The sequence below is a fragment of the Amblyraja radiata genome, chromosome 26 (assembly GCF_010909765.2).
Source record: "Amblyraja radiata isolate CabotCenter1 chromosome 26, sAmbRad1.1.pri, whole genome shotgun sequence".
Classification (NCBI taxonomy): Eukaryota; Metazoa; Chordata; class Chondrichthyes; order Rajiformes; family Rajidae; genus Amblyraja; species Amblyraja radiata.
Window position 1 is genome coordinate 8,234,486 of NC_045981.1, and position 18,860 is coordinate 8,253,345.

At 49.4% G+C, this 18,860-nt stretch overlaps 1 protein-coding gene across 5 annotated transcripts in view; it reads left to right on the forward strand.

The window, feature by feature from the left end:
- Positions 1 to 18,860, forward strand: part of prkca (protein kinase C alpha) — a 180,802-nt gene that overhangs the window by 52,644 nt on the left and 109,298 nt on the right. For 3 of the 5 annotated variants that reach the window (XM_033044134.1, XM_033044136.1, XM_033044137.1), the window contains exon 3: positions 18,036 to 18,130. In XM_033044134.1, the coding sequence (XP_032900025.1) occupies positions 18,036 to 18,130 (95 nt within the window). The remainder of the gene's footprint in view (positions 1 to 18,035; positions 18,131 to 18,860) is intronic. The other 2 variants (XM_033044135.1, XM_033044138.1) reach the window with 1 other exon arrangement.

Here is an 18,860-nt window from a genome sequence, read left to right on the forward strand (position 1 = left end):
TTTGTGTCTTTGCCCTGACAGTTGAATGTGGCTCTTTACTGTTTACAGAGCCTGGTGTCTCTCGAGGTGAAAGCTCATCCAAGGATGAAGCAGATTAATCATGAACGAGTGTGGAGATAAAAATAACCGTCTCTAATTCTTGTACAAAAATTGCATCTGTAGAGATTTGCAAGCTGTGATCTCTGTGCACTGACTGCATGGCAGGGTAACACAGGCAGTTCAGTATTCCTCGCATTCATTACTGAGATGCATGTAAAATTATCCAGTCATTTTAAAAACAAAAGCCTCAAAGCTTTGAGCAGCGATCTAGAGACGGATAAGCTCTGGTTATCACCACAAGCCCTTGCAGTCAGAGCAGACACGGAGAATTTGACGGCCACTCAGTTGAATGAGCAAGGCTTTCTGAAGTCTGCCTGCATCTTGGGTTGCATGTGTCCACGGACAGGGGTCTACACTGTGTCCTGGTTGCATCCACTCCATGGGGTGTCGAGAGAGATGCTTCCATTTAGCTGCACAGTTTTGTTGGATCGCTAGTCGATTTTGTTGTTGTTGATCGTGGCAGAGATTAACAGCTGGAATTACTTTAAGATCCATGCTCAAACCCTCAAGAATCTTCCCTTCACTCGTTCAAAATGCAGCTTGATGGTCAACTTAATCCACACTTCCCACCCCGATCATTCCTCTCCTCCCCGCTCCCGTCCGCCAGAAGGTAGTGAAGCTCGACAGCGTGTACCACCAGATTCTGGGACAGCTTCTTCCCCTCTGGTACCAGACTTCTGAACGGCCCGTCCTTGAGCAAGAGGTCTGTCCCATTCACCTCTACCCCGTGTGTCTCTGCTGAGGATTCTGTATCTTCCCCTTTGCTCTGCCTTGAGTTTGGCGTGATTGTATTTATGTACAGTATTATCTGATCTGTTTGGATCGTATGTAAAGCAAAGCTTCTCACTGTACCTGGATACACATAGCAAATAAGATTTTAAAGAAAGGTTATGGTTTTTTAGTCTATCCCCCAAATGATCTCGGTGGCTCAGCACTTCAACTTCCCCTTCCATTCCGAATCCGACCTTTCTGTCCTGGGCCTCCTCCATGGCCAGAGTGAGTCCCACCGCAAATTGGACCTTATATTTTGCTTGGGTAGTTTACACCCCAGCGGTATGAACATTGAATTCTCAAATTTCAGGTAGTCCTTGCTTTCTCCTTCCTTCCCATTCCCTGCCCAGCTCTCCCACAGCCCACTGTCTCCGCCTCTTCCTTTCTTTTTCCCACCCCCCCTCCCCCCAATATCAGTCTGAAGAAGAGTCTTGAACCGAAACGTCGCCTATTCCTTCGCTCCATAGATGCCGCCTTACCTGCTGAGTGTCTCCAGCTTTTTTTTGTCTACTTACGATTTCTCCAGCATCTGCAGTTCTTTCTTCAACAAAACTTGGAGGGAATGTGTTTCCACCATCAGAAGATAAGCAAAGCTTTGTCTCTCTTCAGCTTTGTTCATTTTTCTTTAAGATTACCTTGGGTTTCTGGCAAGCCCGAAAATACTTGGGACCAGTTTTGGTGTGACCAATGTATGCACAGTAAGCTTGCACCAAGAGCAGATCTGGTTCTGTCACCGTAATTGATGCGTGACTGCTTCATGGGCACAATCCTCTAGGCATCAAAGGCCCCATTGTGCCCCCAAAACAATGACCTGCAAATGCTGCAAGTTTGGGACAAAATGTCTTCATTACTGGCATTCACTTCCCCTTGAGCGTTTGTCTGCCAAAATACCCCCACCTCCCCACACACGCACACGATCATACAGCATGGGAACTATATATGCCTGCAGCCCAACCCATCCATCACGACCAAGATGCCCCATCTAAGCTCGTCACATTGGCCTGCATTTGATCCATAACCATCCAAATCTTCCCAATCCATGTACCTATCGTAATGGGGAGAAGGCAGGAACGGGGTACTGATTGGGGATGATCAGCCATGATCACATTGAATGGCGGTGTTGGCTCGAAGGGCCGAATGGCCTACTCCTGCACCTATTGTCTATTGTCTATAAATGTTGTTATAGTACCTGCCTCAACTACCTCCTCCGGCAGCTAGTTCCAAATACCCAGCACCATCTGTGTGAAAAAAGTTGCCCCTCGGGTTCCTATTAAATCTTTCCCCTCTCATCTGCAACCTATTGTTCTTGATTTCCCCATCTCTGGTAAATGCACAGAGTCGTTTACCCAATCTATTCCCCTCATGATCTTATGCACCTCTATAAGATCAACCCTCAGCTTCCTGCGCTCCAAGGAATAAAATCCACCGTGCGAGTGGTTAATGTGAGTGTGGATCTCATGCATATACAATATATGCCAACTTTTACATTTCAAAACCACATTTGATCAAACCCTTTGATAGGCCTGTCTACATCAGAGCTGTACCTGTGTGCATATGAAACGGGAGATGTGCAATCTTTAGTTTAAAGACCCAGTATGGAAACGGGCCCTTCGGCCCACGATATCCACACCAACCATCGATCACCTGTTCACACTAGTTCCATGTTGTCCCACTTTCTCACCTACTCCCTACAGACAAGGGGCAATGGACAGCGCAATTAACCCACAAACCCAGCATGTCTTTGGGATGTGGGAGAAACTGGGGGGAAACCCGCGCGGTCACAGGGAGAGCATGCAAACTCCACACAGACAGCGCCTGAGGTCAGGATTGTACCTTGGTCTTTGGCATTGTTGGGCAGCAGTTCTACCCGCTGCACCACAGTGTCTGGATCGTGCAGCCTTTTCCAGCAGTGCCTCCACCAAGACCTTGAGTTGTGAACCACTTTGACACCGTCCGCGCCCTTGGCTGCTCTGCTCTTTGCTCGATCTTTAATCGGACTTGACTGGACTTTAATTTGTGTCAAATGTTATTCCCTTGATCCTGTACCTGTACACTGTGGACGGCACAATTGTAATCGTGTATAGTCTTGCTTTCCACTGCCTGGATAGCACGCTGCACAATGCTGTTCACTGTGCCTTGGATCACGTGGCAAACTGAAGTAAACTTTCCCTGTGTCATCTTCAAGCCCAAGAAATGACTGCATGATATGCAGTGGGATGAAGCTTGCATGGGCTAGCTTGTGGAGTGAGTGAGGGTGTATTCCGCACATGGCTTTGGCAGAGGTCAGCTTACAGGAACAGTGTGGACCAGCTTGGCTTATTTTCCTACATTTGCATGGGTTGTGCTGTGATTGGCTGCGTTGCGCGCAGCCGGATTTCACCGGATCGCCGGTCTCTGCGACTCCTGTAGCGCTGATCTTGCAGCTTCACCGTGGACCATGGAAAGGCCGTGGAGCAGAATTGGGTCATTCGTCCCATCGAGTCTACTCCGCCATTCAATCACGGCTAATCTATCTCTTCCTCCTAACCCCATTCCCCTGTCTTCTCCCTGTTCTACCTTTGACACCTGTTCTAATCCAGATTCTGTCTATCTCTGCCTTAACAATATCCACTGACTTGGCCTCCACAGCCCTCTGTGGCAATGAGTTCCACAGATTAACTAACCTCCCGTCCAGATTACAGCATGGGTAACGGGCTGAAGGGCGTAGCCCTGGTACTAGGTCCAGCCCTGAAATGGGGGGAGGGGGTGGAGGTGGGAGGTGACGGGATGTTGATGGAGGGAGGTACAACAGTGGCAGTTCATTGGCTTTTGGATAGGCACATGGATATGTGGGTATAGGGCAATATGGATCATGCACGCACAGAGTGACAAGCCCCCCTCCCCAACCCCCCCCTCCCCAACCCCCCTCTCCCGGCAATGTCCCGTCCCTTCTCTTGTTTCCTGCAGATTCAGTGCATGGAATGATATTGATTTCTTCACTCTCGATGCCTGAATAATTAATGTGCAAACAATTTCACGCCCATTAACTTGTCCGCAACTTGTGAATGGTGGCTGGTGATGTGTGGGCAGGGGTGACCCCGAGGTGGGGCATGTTGCTGCCCAGAGCTGTCCCCACTCTTAACACGGTTGTGTGCAGGACATTGAGTGAGTCTCGCTCCACAAGCCCTCTCTGTGGCACGGCGTGGGGGTGGGGGAGGACGAGAAGGGGCAGGCTGTGTACCGATTATCTGCACATTACAGGTTTGTGGGTTAATTGGCTTCTGTAAATTATCCCGCGTATGTCAGATAGCTCTAGTGTACGGGGTGACCGCTGGACAGCATGGACTCGATGGGCCAAAGGGCCTCTTTCAATGTTGTATCTCTTCAGTTTAAATTAACAACCCCAAAAAGAGAAAGTACAAGTACAAACAGAGCCCAGAGTCTTCAGTACAGCCATGGTTCATATTTTATAGTTTAGAAACGCAGGCATGTTCTCAGTCCTGCAGCACTCCCTGGTTTTGGACAACAAACCAGTCGCTACATGCTCTTTGCTCCTGACACCAGCGAGATGTGAATATAAAGAAGGTGCTGTTTGTCGAGCTGGGTATCGCAACAAGCAGTCGAACAAAGAAGTGGTCTGTAGCATCCGAGATTGAGGGAAATGCATCAAACAGGCAGCTGGTGAATGCCCAGAGATCAGACCCCTCCAGAGAACATCTTTACTGACCGATCTTTGTGTGATGCTGGCTCCAGCAAATAAACAACACAAGCCTAACAAAAGATCAAAGTGCTGAAGTAACTCAGCAGGTCAGGCAGCATCTCTGGAGGACATGGATAGGTGATTTTTCACAGAGTACTGAAGTACCGCAGCAGGTCAGGCAGCATCTCTGGAGGACATGGATGGGTGACGTTTCAGAGGGGGACCCTTCCTCAAACACAGACAGGATGGAGGTTCAGTGTTGCCACGTTGAAGCAGTTAAAATGGAATCTAAGTACGGATTAGCACGCTCAATGTATCCCTGAGCCAGAATAATCCCAAGAGGCTGAATGGCCTCCAGTTCCTACATTGTGAGTTAACACGAGTCCCTTCCTCGGGGAGGATCAATCTCACCGTCTGCTCTGCAGAAAGATTCACACTGACGAGGGCAAGTCTGAGTAAAGTTTCCTCACTGCCTGCACAATTCTGCCGTTAACCTTGACACAAGGAGAGGAACCGAGCGGGAATCGAGGGAGCAAGCACGAGGTCTCGCCCCCAGCGGGAGGATGGAGAACGGCCTGCTCTGACCCTGGCAGGTGGGATGGCCGTGAGGCTGTCAGCCCAACTCCCCATACGCATCGGCAAGCTGCAGCCGGCTTCAACCCCCTCTCCTCGCGTAGCTAAACACACAGGGGCATGAGAGACCGCTGGCTGCAGAGATACACGGCACCACATTCTCCGCCTCTGTGTTTGCTGCTGTTTTGTATGAAGACGTGTACAGATCTCTCAACTTTCAACCATGTAACAATAGTCTCTGGCTCAACCTCGTACTCTCTCACCCCCACAACAACCCCCTCCCTCAATGTCCTGCTGCAGGGGTGATTGTTGGAGCTGAGCAACCATAGACTGCCCCTTGGGTTAAGGGGGCAGATTCAACTCGAGTCCCACGCCGATATCCTGCTGCCCATTGAGGGGGTAAATAACAGTCCGATAGCACTGGTCACCAACATCCTGCTCAATACACACAGAGACACACGCACAGTCCCACCCACCCCAATCCACCTTCAGACTCGAGTAGCAAACCCTTCCGAAATGTCTTCTGTCCATTCCGTCCCCAGGTGCGACTGACCCACTGAGTCTCTCCAACACTTTGTGTTTTGCTCAAGGCCTCAGCATCTGTGTTCCCGTGTCTGCACGGACACGCCAATCCCACACGCACACGCCAATCCCACATGTGCACGCCAATCTCACACGCCAATCTCCAAAGGCCTGCCTCTTCCAGGGATAATCTGAGCAGCGGTCCAGGGAGTAGAGGGCACTGCCAGGCAGATGCCAGCCTCTCTCTGCACCTGCCCCCTGTGCCCGAGTGGGAGTCTCACTCGGCTCACTCCTGCATGTAGAAGAGTCACTTTATACCCAGCTCAGATCAGTTTATTGTCACGTGTACAGAGGTACAGTGAAAAGATTTTTGTTGCGTGCTAACCAGTCCACAAAGACAATACATGATTACAATTGATCCATTTACAGTGTACAGATACATGATAAGGGAATAACGTTTAGTGCAAGTTAAATCTGATCAAGGATAGTCCGAGTGTCATCAAAGAGGTCGCTAATAGTTCAGCATTGCTCTCTGGTTGTGGTGCACTGACTGAAGCAGTGGGGGGGCTCGAGTACTTGGCTGAGGACAGAGGAGATTGTCCAGGATGGATTGTCCAAGATGGTCAGGCAGCATCTCTGGATGACATGTATGGACACAGGTTCACGTATCGCCTCATCTGAGGCACGAGGATATGCTGGACATGGAGGGGTATGGATCGCGTGCAGGGAGAGGAGATTGGTTTCACTTGGTATTATGTCCAGCACGGACATTGCAGGCCGAAGGGCCTGTTCCTGTGCTCTACTGTTCTGTGTTCAAATGGTACCTGAGCTCGAGAGAGAGAGAGAGAGAGAGAGAGCTGAATGGCATGAAACGCGACCGGTCAGGAGATGGGGAAACTAGTGAGTTCGGAGGAGAGATTGCACGGAGTTCAATGAATCAGATTAGGCCTTCAGTAATGTGTCTGATCTCTCTGTGTCTCCAGGAGTAGTCTCCACAATCTCACGCACTCCATTACTCCTCTGCCTTCTGTTCAGCTCCCTCTGCCATATTTCCCCCTGACATTAATGCCATTAAGCTGGAGCGATGCAGAGAAGACTGATGTGGATGTGGCCATGCTTTGGCAGCTGGAGCTTCTAGAGGGAGGGACAGGCTGGGACCTTAACCCTTGGCCCACAGGAGGCTCAGGGCTGATCTTCTAGTATTGTGTGAGAAATCATGAGGCGGAATAGCTAATGTGAATGCCCAGGGTCGGGGGCGTCAGGAAAAGGAAGTTTTAAGAAGGAACTGCAGATGCTGGAACAATCGAAGGTAGACAAAAATGCTGGAGAACTATGATGCTGCCTCACCCGCTGAGTTTCTCCAGCATTTTTGTCTACCCAGGAAAAGGAAGGCATAGGTTTATGGTGAAAAGGGCAAGATTTAATAGGAATATTTTCACACAGAAGGAGGCGGATGTATGGTATGAGCTGCCAGAGGGGGTCATTGAGGCGGGTACCATAACAACATTTAAAAGACGCTAGGATAGGTGCGTGGATAGGAATGGTTTAGAAGGATGTGGGCCAAACGCAGGCAAATGGGACTAGTTTAGATGGGACGTCTTTGTTGGCATGATCCCTTCAATATTGGGGTGGTCAGTACCCGTGATACTGTGTCCACCACTGTTTGTAATCTCCTTCATTCCTGGGCGTTCGAGTTGCCAGACCATCCTGTGATGCAACCAGTCAATAGGCCCCCTGCTTGCATCACCAGTTTGCCAGTTTCTTTACAAAGATGCCAGGAGTCTGGGCCGCGCTCTTTGTCACATTTCCCCGGCGCTGACAATGTGTGTGATGGCTAATTTTCCCGTGAGCCGGGACGCGGAGCTGACACAGATTCCATCGGCGTGCCCTAAAATAACTGGTGTGGAGAGGCACTGCTTACAGTAAGCAGGATAATACAACAGCTGTGTTTCCTTGCAGAGTGGCCAATGCCGGGGATTGTCAATGGTTCAGGGATGTGTGGTTCAGAGCTTGCTGAGCTCTGTTTGATCTGAAAACGTTAATCCTCCCAGATTCACTGTCCAGTGACCCCTGCTGCCACTGGGAGAGTTCATTGGTCTGGGTTGAAACCATCTTCCTGTCTCGAAGGCTGACAGTGAACCCTAGATGCCATTGGACCTTGGGCTGAGCTAGTCACTAACTTCCCCAGCCTGACTCCGACACCCACAACGTCTCCTATCCATGTTCTCCACAGATGCTGCCTGACCTGCTGAGTTACTCAGCACTCTGTGAAATGTCACCTATCCATGTTCTCCAGAGATGCTGCCTGACCTGCTGAGTAACTCCAGCACTTTGTGTTTTTCTTTTGCACACCAGCATCTGCAGTTCCTTGAGTTTAGTTTAGAGATACAGCGTGGAAACAGGAACTTCGGCCCACCAGGTCAGCGCCGACCAGCGATCCCCGCATATTAGCGCGCGCACACACACACACGCACACACGCACACGCACACGCACACGCACACACACTCACACACACACAACAATTTTTCACATTTACCAAGCCAATTAACCTACAAACCTGTACGTCTTTGGAGTGTGGGAGGTAACCGAAGACCTCTGAGAAAACCCACACAGGTCACGGGGAGAACATAAAACTCCGTACAGACAGCGCCCGTAGTCAGGTTTGAACCTGGGTCTCCGGCGCTGTAAGGCATCTGCGTGTCTCTGGATAACACAACTACTCAGTACAGGGACCTGCCCCAGGAATGTTTGCAACTTCTGTCTCCGCATTAAATGAAGACCAGAACCAGGTTTCTCCTTCTGATCCAACTCGTGATCTCCAACCAGCACCGTTTCAGGTGCACAATCTGTCTGAAGAAGAGTCGCGACCAGAAACGTCAGCTATCCATGTCCTCCACAGATGCTGCCTGACCTGCTGAGTTGCTCCAGCATTTTGTGTTCTTGTTTCACAATCCCAATAGTTTGGTATTGTCAGCAAAGTGGAATAAATTACATATAGTCCTCCAGCCCGATCACTGATACAGATTGCAAATAGTGTCTAGTCTTTCTGATGACTAGATAGCAGGCAACAAGAAAGTTTTTCACTGTACCTCGGTACACGTGACGATAATGAGAACTAACCTCAACTAAACTAGTAGTGTATGAAGGAACTGCAGGTGCTGGTTTATACTGAAGATCAACATAAACTTCTGGAGGAACTCAGAGGGTCAGGCAGCATCGCTGGAGAGAAGGAATAGGCGATGTTTCGGGTCGGAACCCTCCTTCTGAAACCTCGCCTATTCCTTCTCTCCAGAGAAGCTGCATGACCCACTGAGTTACACCAGCAGGGTCTCAATCCGAAACGTTGCCCATTCCTTCGCTGCGTAGATGCTGCCTCGCCCGCTGAGTTTCTCCAGTATTTTTGTCTACCTTCGATTTTTCCAACATCCGCAGTTCTTTCTTAAACACCAGCGTTCTGTGTCTTTATCATCAACTAAACTGGTGTCTTTTATTTCCTGGCCTCTGCAGCCAGTTCTGGGTTTGCCTTGGAAGTGAGAAGCTTGCTGACCTGGTTAATAATTCATTGCTAATTCGTGTCCCTGGGCTCCAGATGATGAGGTGATTAGAGGCTGGGTAGTTTGAAGATTGCCAATTCTCTGGCTGAAGCGAGGGTTCTCACTCCTTGCATTGTGGCATTCTGCAAACCCCCCCGCGCTGGAGGAACTTCTACCCTCTTCCCTCCCCTCCCTCTACACCCCCCCCCATCCCCTCTCTAGCTCGCATGAAACCCATCCTCTCTAGCCATCTACCACGGCAGAGTATCGGAGCTCCCGGCCTGTACCACTGACCCTCCAGCACCACTCTGTGCTGGGGCAATAAATGAGGAATGAAAGGCCCAGTCTGTCTCTTTTTTTTTCCTATCGTAAATGATGGGATGGTTGTTTTATTAAATTAATTTCTTGCAAATAAAAGTCCGGTGAACTTGATTTATCCCTTCTCATCGATCCTCGCGTGAATAAAGCCAGTTCTTTGTCTCATTACAGACGGGTCTGTGTTTCCAACCCCCTCCCCTGGAGCTTGGGCTCAGCTTAAACGGCCCCTTTCACCGATGGCTGAGTTGCAGTGGTCTGTGGGTGTGCCAGCCTTGTCTACGGGCGTGGGGGGGAGAGAGGGAAGGGAAGGAAGAGAGAAAAAGAGGGGGGTAGGAGGGAAAGAAGGGAGGGAAGTAAGGAGAGAGGGAGAGAAAGAATGAGGGAATGAATGAATGAGGGAGGGAGGGTGTTGACTTGTGCGTTTGCTCTCTGTTCCACACTCCTCTAGCTGCAGGTACATCATTAAAAACCTGCTGTTAAACACAATCTCTGCTCCTTTGAATTGCGTTCATCTTCACTTCAGCTTTTCCTCGAATTAATATGAAATACAGACAAGTTCATTTATCATCTGAATAATTAAAGAGCAGGAATCTGGTTTCATCTGCATGGAAGCGAACACCAGTATGAAGTGTTCGGCTATTAATATAAAGTACGGCTTTAATATTTTCAAGCTGCTCAGAGCCTCCATGGGTTGTTGCCTGTGGTTGAGAATCTATGTTGAGTAATTCTGCTGACGTGTGTGTGTGTGTGTGTAGAGTGTATAGGGCGGTGTTCCCGGGCAGTGGACTCCCTGTTTCTCAGTCTCTCAGCGAGGGTTGTCCTGTTCCATATGGAATCCTACAACAGAGAAACATCCCAACTTGTCCACTACAACCAAGATGTCCCACCTGCCTGCATTTGGCCCTCGCCTCTCGACGCCTTTCCTATCCATCCACCGCCATTGTAGTTCCAGTGCTCTAAGGTGTTGCCAGCGTGGGCATCACTGTGCCAGGGGCCTGGTGTTCCATGTGCCCAGGGCATGGGTGCTCGATGTTGGCACCCAGTAATCGGGCAGCTCGACATAAAGCAAGGCCAAATTAGTCCGTGTAAGCATCGATATGTGAGAGGAATAGATCGGGTAAATGCATAAAATCTCCTGCCCAGAGTAGGGGAATGGAGAACCAGAGGACATAAGTTTCTGGTCAAGGGGGAAAGATTTAATAGGAGTTTGAAGGGCAACTTTTTCACTTGGGCGTATGTTCCGCGGGCGCAGCGCGGACTCTCGTCGCGGAGCGGGCAAGCCCTCGCCGGAGAGGAGTGCTCCGATCGCTGGCCTGCGGCAGCCTGCAGCCGCGGTCTGTGGAGCTCCAGCTGGCGCAGCGTCTGCAGCCTGGGATCCCTCGTTGGGGACCCGTGAGGAGAAGAGCTGCGGCCAACTTCTACCGCGGGCGCGGCGGGGACTTTAGATCTTCGACCGCCGGCCTGTGGCCTACACCATCTTGAAGCTGCGATCTCCGGTGGGGAGGCACCGATTCAGGACTCACCTGGACTTACCTTGTCTGAACATCTGGACGCCCGCAGCGGCGACTGCGGAGGGTTGAGGTCCCGACCACGGGGTAAAATGGAGGAGGACTGACCAAATGTTGTGCCTTCCACCACAGTGATGAGGTGGATGTTTGTGTTACATTTTTATTGTATATTGTGTGTTCTTTTTTATTGTACTGCTGCTGGCAAATTCATGTCGAATAAAACTTGACTTGACTTGGAACGAGCTGCCACAAGTACTATCACAGCATTTAAGGAAGCATTTGTGCAGGTACATGGATTGGGCAGGTTTAGAAGGATATGGGCCAAATGCAGGCAGATGGGTCCATTGTAGATGAGGCATGCTGGTCAGTGTGGGCAAGTTGGGCGGAGGCCTGAAATATTGTCCGTGTGCCTTGGCTGAAGAGAATGCCAGAGTTCACGACCACTGAGAAAGTACAGAAGGGGGCACAATGGGCCGAATGGCCTGTGTTGTTCAAGTCTTGTGATTCTGAAGAGATGTCTCCTTATTCCTGTTCATAATGGTCGGCCCTCTTTCGGGGTGCCGGAGGGTGTAGGGCACGGTGCCAGGGTCTTGCATCACCTTCCCCTGGAGACCCTGCAGAAGTCTGGTCGTGGACAGTGATGGGTGGGTTCTCCAGACCACAAAATGGTCCCTGCACAAACCACGAGCTTTGATGAATGCCCTATTCAACCCAGCAATGCACTAACCCGGTCTCGCTGTGCAACAGGCTGTAATTAGCCGTTGACTCTAATCCCCGTTGAGGTAATAAGTAACAGTAAGAATCTCCTGGGGACACAGCAGACCCTGGTGCCTTAGTCCCAACTGAATCCTCGAGGCTGTTAACTGGATACTGGCATGGGATCTGGCTGATTCAATCTTATTTGGACAATAGATAATAGACAATAGGTGCAGGAGTAGGCCTTTTGGCCCTTCTAGCCAGCACCGCCATTCTATGTGATCATGGCTGATCATCCCCAATCAGTACCCTGTTCTGCCTTCTCCCCATATTACCTGACTCCGCTATTTTTAAGAGCCCTATCTAGCTCTCTCTTGAAAGCATCCAGAGAACCTGCCTCCACCGCCCTCTGAGGCAGAGAATTCCACAGACTCACCACTCTCTGTGAGAAAAAGTGTTTCCTCGTCTCCGTTCTAAATGGCATACTCCTTATTCTTAAACTGTGGCTCCTGGTTCTGGACTCCCCCATCATCGGGAACATGTTTCCTGCCTCTAGTGTGTCCAAGCCCTTAACAATCTTATATGTTTCAATGAGATCCCTTCTCATCCTTCTAAACGCCAGAGTGTACGAGCCCAGCCGCTCCATTCTCTCAGCATATGACAGTCCCGCCATCCCGGGAATTATAACCATATAACCATATAACAATTACAACACGGAAACAGGCCATCTCGGCCCTTCTAGTCCGTGCCGAACACTTATAACCTTGTAAACCTACACTGCACTCCCACAATAGCAAGAATGTCCTTCCTCAAATTAAGGGACCAAAACTGCACACCCGTGTGGTCTCACTAGGGCCCTGTAAAACTGCAGAAGGACCTCTTTGCTCCTATATTCGACATAATGCGCCAAATGAGTGTCTGTCACCTCCCTTTCATTGCTTTTAGTTTATTTCTTAAGTTTGTGTCTTGTCAATCAACAGAAGTAATGTCTTGGACTAAGCTTATCACAAATCAACATGATCTAGAGGGGCACATTCAGGACTGCTTGTAACTTAACCACCTCGGCCCCAGAGCGCTGGAATAATCTCTGACCGTAGAACGACTCCAACACCTCAAGGCCTCTGTGGGTCCTTTGAAAGTATGGGCACTCGTAACGTGGGCAGGTTCTCCTCCATAGACAACAATTCAATAGGAGATAGATACGAAAAGCTGACCCCAGCATCTCTGGAGAAAAGGAATAGGTGACGTATCGGGTCAAAGTCAAGTCAAGTTTATTCGTCACATACACATACGAGATGTGCAGTGAAATGAAAAGTGGCAAATGCTTGCGGATTGTGCAACTACAAAACAGAATGGAACAGATTCACATATTCACATATTACATATTTGTGTGGAGGGAAAAAAAGGAAAAACAGTAATTTTAAAGACACCACACAACAGTAAATTGGTACATTAAAGTTAGTCCCTGGTGAGATAGGAGTTTACAGTCCTAATGCCCTCTGGGACGAAACCCCATCTTCAGACTAAGAGTCAGGAGAGAGGGAAACGAGAGATATGAAAAGCCACCTAGAACAAATGAATGAAAGGTGTGCAAAAGGACAAATCAAAGCCAGCAACAATGATCAAGGAAAGGTGCATCCCACAATGAGCTACTCCAGCTTTTTGTGTCTATCTTCGGTGTAAACTAGCATCTGCAGTTCCTTCCAACAAATTAAATAGTAGATGCTGGAAATGCCTCACCTACAAGTTACAGTTTGGTGATGGCCAGATAGACATCTCTCCAGCACAGAGAAATGAAAACGGATCTCGGACCTGGAGAGCTCCCTGCTCCAAGTCGTACAGCACGGAAATAGCCCCTTTGCCCTAATGCGTGCATGCCGACCAGGTTTTATAACTGAGCCAGTCCCACCTGCCTGCTTTTGGCCCACATCCCTCTAAACCTTCCGTGCTCATGTGCTCTTTTGAACGTTGGGCTCTGCGTGTATCGGTCGGGTTTTACAGAGACTGAATCGTCACCCAATCTCATCACCTCCTCTGTTAAACTGAAACTGTTGGATTAGCTGGGTGCTTTAAAGCAAGCATGGAGGCTAATTTAAAACTCTGAGACTCAGCAGACATTTTGCTTCCTAATGCCGTAATTCGCGTCTTAGAGCTGCCTAATCTTGTTTCAGCCTGTGATCTGTACGCGAGATCCAATTAGTGGGAAATGAGAGACATTTGACAGAGGGCTCAAGGCTTCGATGCCAATCCGCCTTCCACAGCTCTTGCTATCAGGGCCAGGGTGACTGAGATTCAGTGACTATTGCAGGGGAGGTAGTTTGGAGATTGTCTTTGATGCAAACAGTTTCACTCTGTTCCCTTCTGAGGGCCTTGGAGTCAGACAGCATGCAAACAGGCTCTTCGGCCCATCATGTCCATGTTGACCACTGAGTACTCTTGTAGGTGGCACAGTGCCAACAATAACAGCCTGCATTTATGATAGTCACTGCACCTCATGCTGCCTCCACAAGGCTGCCAGCATTATCAAGGACCAATCAACCCCGGTCACTCCCTCTCTACCCTCTCCCATCAAGCAAGACCCGCCGAATTGTGAAAACGCACATCTCCAGATTCAGGGACAGTTTCTTCCCAGATTATATGGTAACTGAACCATCCGATCACCAACCAGAGAGCAGTCCTGAACTACTGTCTACCTCATTGGAGACCCATGGGCGATCTTTAATCTGACATTACTGGACTTCCCCACTCCTCCAGTGGTGTGGCAGGACATGCAATTGATTGAAAGGTACAACAGGCCCTTCGGCCCACAGAGTCCATGCCCACCTGTTCACACTAGTTCTATGTTAGCGCACATCCACTCCCTACACACTCGGGGCAGAGGGCCAATTAAGCTACAAACCCACATGTCTTTGCGATGTGGGAGGAAACCGGAGCACCTGGAGGAAACCCATGAGGTCACAGGGCGAATGTGCAAACTCCACACAGATATCACCCAAGGTCGGGATCGAACCCGTGTCTCTGTCACTGTGAGGGAGCAGCACTACCAGCTGTGCCTACTCCATCTGACAAGGCAGATAAATCCATTAGTGATAGGAGCAGAATTAAGCCATCAAGTCTACTCCGCCATTCAATCATGGCTGACTTATCTATCCCTCTCAACCACTTTCTCCTGCCTTCTCCCTGTAACCCCTGACACCCGTACTAATGTTGTTCTTCTTCCTCTTGCATATGGCGTGCACAGCCTAAAGTTGTTTGACAACTTGTTCTATTTTATCTTATTTGATTGTGCACGCCAGGTTGATTGCATTCGGCGAAACAGGGCGGACCACGTGAAGATTGCAACCTCCCACTCCACTAATGTTGTTCAGCCTTGTTTAATGCCCCACCATATCTTACTTCAAAAGACCGCCCTCTTTCTGTCCTGTGCCATGTCCCACCTGATCTGCACATTAGCATCGGCCATCTCCTCTTCTAGGGGGTGGTCTTTCCCCATGTGTGCGCGGAGTGGAAGCCCCCAACATCAAATCAACCTTTATTGTCATCTTGCAAAGCAGCAGTTGTACAGTGCAAAATGAGAAGACATTTCCCAGGGAATACCAGAGCATCACACGTAAAACTTAAAAAAACAATCCAGTCCCTGATAAAAACAGTAGGAATAGTAAAAAAAAAAAGGTGCAGGTAAAATACAACAATAAAATACAAGTAAAAATAGTCATAAATTGTCCAGGACAGCTGATATAAGTGGCCAGTGCCAGAGTTTGTTATTAAAGTGTCAGTGCAAAAAAAGCAGCAGAATCAGGTGGAGTGGCTGGTCGTACATGTGGAGTGACTGTTTAGCAGCCTCACAGCCTGTGGAAGGAAGCTGTTTAGCAGCCTGATTGTCCGGGCTTTGATGCTGCGGTACCTCTTGCCTGATGGCAGGAGATCCAGGTGTGTGTGGAGGGGGTGCAGTGGGAGCAACACTGTGTGTGGTAGATCCATGAGGGTGGACCACGCTTCCAGTTCGTTGCTAAAGAGCGTGTAGAACATCATTGAACCGTTCACACTGCTGGATGGGTGGAATGGGTAAACAGAGGGAATTGTTTTACACTTGCCGACCCGATTACTGTAATAGAGAGGTTTTGATTGGTCTCTTCATGTGGAGGGCCATTAAAATGCAGAGCCAATTACCACAAGTGACTGGAGGAGGCTTAATTGTCCTTCGTGTGGTGAAGAGGGAATTAAGGGAAAGTTTGTGATGTGGAGGAGGGACATGGAACAGATGTAAACACTGACTGACACAGTAATTACAATGCCGTGAGTGCAACCAATACTTTGGAGCTAATTTCTTCACTGTCACTGGAGATTAATACCATTGTGTTTAAGAAAGAACTGCAGATGCTGGAAAATCAAAGGTAGACAAAAGTGCTGGAGTAACTCAGTGGGTGAGGCAGCATCTATGGAGCAAAGGAAATAGGCAATTGATTTTGTTAAGATTGTTGGAAAATGTTTTGGTTTCAGAGAAACAGCGTGGAAACTGCCCTTTCAGCCCACCAAGTCCGCGCCGACTAGCGATCCCTGTACAGTAACATTGGAGACTTCAATGTTCATATCTTTGGGTTGTAAGCTACTCAGATGGAGTATGAGGTACTGTTCCTCTAGTTTGTGCACAGCCTCACTCTGGCAATGGAGGAGGCCCAGGGCAGAGGGGTGAGGAGAGAGAATAGGACAGAGGGAGTCCCTGTGGTGGGAGCCAGCACAGACAAGATGGGCCGAATGTCGCTGTTTTGGTCTGTGCTGCTCTGATTCTGGAAATTGGACAGGAGATAGTAGCAGGATTTACACTTGTACCGAGGTGCAGTGAAAAGCTCTGGTTGCATGCTAACCAGTCAGCGGAAGGACAGTATACGACCATACACGAGCCATCCACAGTGTACATAATGGATGGGAAGAGCAGGGGGCAGGATCTGAGATGCCTCCTCCATGCTCTTCAGTGTAGCTCCCTGCGGGCTGCTGATTGGACTTTTGCGTACGTCGCAGCAGCGGTTGAAGGTACTGGTTTATCATCGTCACGTGACAATGGGCGGTGGTCTTGGAGGGGACGATGTTCCTCAAACTGCGGAGCATCTTGTACAATACAGCTCACCCCCTCCATGCCAGACTGGTCAACCTGAGGAGCACCTTCAGCAACCGACTGGTTCCACCAAGATGCAGCACAGAACGCCCCAGGAGATCCTTCTTCTCTGTGGCTTTCAAACTGTACACATCCACCCCCCCCCCCCCTCCCCTTCTGTCGTGGGGTAGACCTATACAACCCCCCTCCCCCTCCCCCCAAACTTTGCACATCCCCAATCCGTGCACTCATCACTTTAATTTCATGTTTCGTGTGTCTTGTTGTGTTTTATGACGGTTGACAAACCAATATCCCTCCTGGGATAAATAAAGTTCCACCGTATCGTATACCAAGATACAATGAAAAGCCTTTCTTTACATGCTGTTCGATCAAATCAGGTAATGCCATACACAAACAAAATGGAGGGAGTGGATAGGCAGTGCTTCAGGTCAGGACATTTCCTCAGACTGTTCCAATGCAATACATAAGTATGCAAAAATGTTGGGGGAACTCAGCGGGTACAGCAGCATCTATGGACCAGAAGGGTTTCGGCCCGAAACGTTGCCCATTTCCTTCGCTCCATAAATGCTGCTGCGCCCGCTGAGTTTCTCCAGCATTTTTGTGTACCTTCGATTTTCCAGCATCTGCAGTTCCTTCTTAAACACATTACATGAGTATAATGGCTTGGACACGCTAGAGGCAGGAAACATGTTCCCCATGTTGGGGGAGTCCTGAACCAGGGGCCACAGTTTAAGAATAAGGAGTAAGCCATCTAGAACGGAGACGAGGAAACACTTTTTCTCACAGAGAGTGGTGAGTCTGTGGAATTCTCTGCCTCAGAGGGCGGTGGAGGTAGGTTCTCTGGATGCTTTCAAGAGAGAGCTAGATAGGGCTCTTAAAAATAGCAGTCAGGGGATATGGGGAGAAGGCAGGAACGGGGTACTGATCGGGGATGATCAGCCATGATCACATTGAATGGTGGTGCTGGCTCGAAGGGCCGAATGGCCTCCTCCTGCACCTGTTGTCTATTGTCTATTCACTCCTATCTTCGGAAAGAAAGAACGAATGAATGAATAGTTTATTGTCACAAGTCACAGTTAAATTCTTTGCTTGCTCCCCCAAGGTATGCAATTAGTCGCCACATAAAGGCCCTTGGTATTTGTCACTGTCGTAATTGTCATCCTGGTTTGTGAACGAGTTCTAACGACTATCTCCCTTTTGTTTCTCTCTCTCTCTCCTCCAGTTTGCTGTTTCGTGGTGCACAAGAGGTGTCATGAGTTTGTTACCTTCTGCTGTCCTGGAGCAGATAAAGGGCCAGACACGGACGTAAGTGCAATGGTCAGGAACATTCTCTGTCTTTAACTGGGGACAACCCTACTGCTGGGTGAAGCTTGGTGTTTGTCCGCTGGTGTTGATGTTGGTGTCTTCGCTACAGAAGCTTCACGTGCTGAAGCTTGCCCGTCGACAGGGGTGTGTTGATGCCAGTCTGCAGTTGGCACTGATCTGTAGAGAGTTTTACTCGAGACCCTTGTCCCTCCCCCTGCCTATCTGTTTTGGCAACATCTCCCCCCACCCAGGGCCGGCCTTAGGAGGTGCGGGGCCCAATTGGGAACTATTGGTGAGCCTGCGTCGCATCGTATAAAGGATGCCGTTACTAAAAGCAATGCAAAAGGGATTCAATACTCCCCTACACATTCAGCAACAGTCCAAGCAACTGCAGACCACAATATAGTTTTATCCAGACAAAGGATTAGCGGTACTAGGACAGAGCGCGGGGCCCCCTTAGGTGCGGGGCCCAAGCCTCCAGTGATCCAAGGAATAATGCCCTAGCCTGCCCAACCTCTCCCTATATCTCAGCCCCTCGAATCCTGCAACATCCTTGTCTCTTCTCCGTGCTCTCTGCAGCTTAATGCCATCCTTCATATAGCAGGGGTGACCAAAGCTGAACATAATAGTCCCAATATGGCCTCACCAACGCCTGATACAACTGTGACATAACATCCCAACTTCTGCACTCACCGCCTTGAGTGACGAAGGCCAATGTACTGAAAGCCTTGTGAAAGAAAGA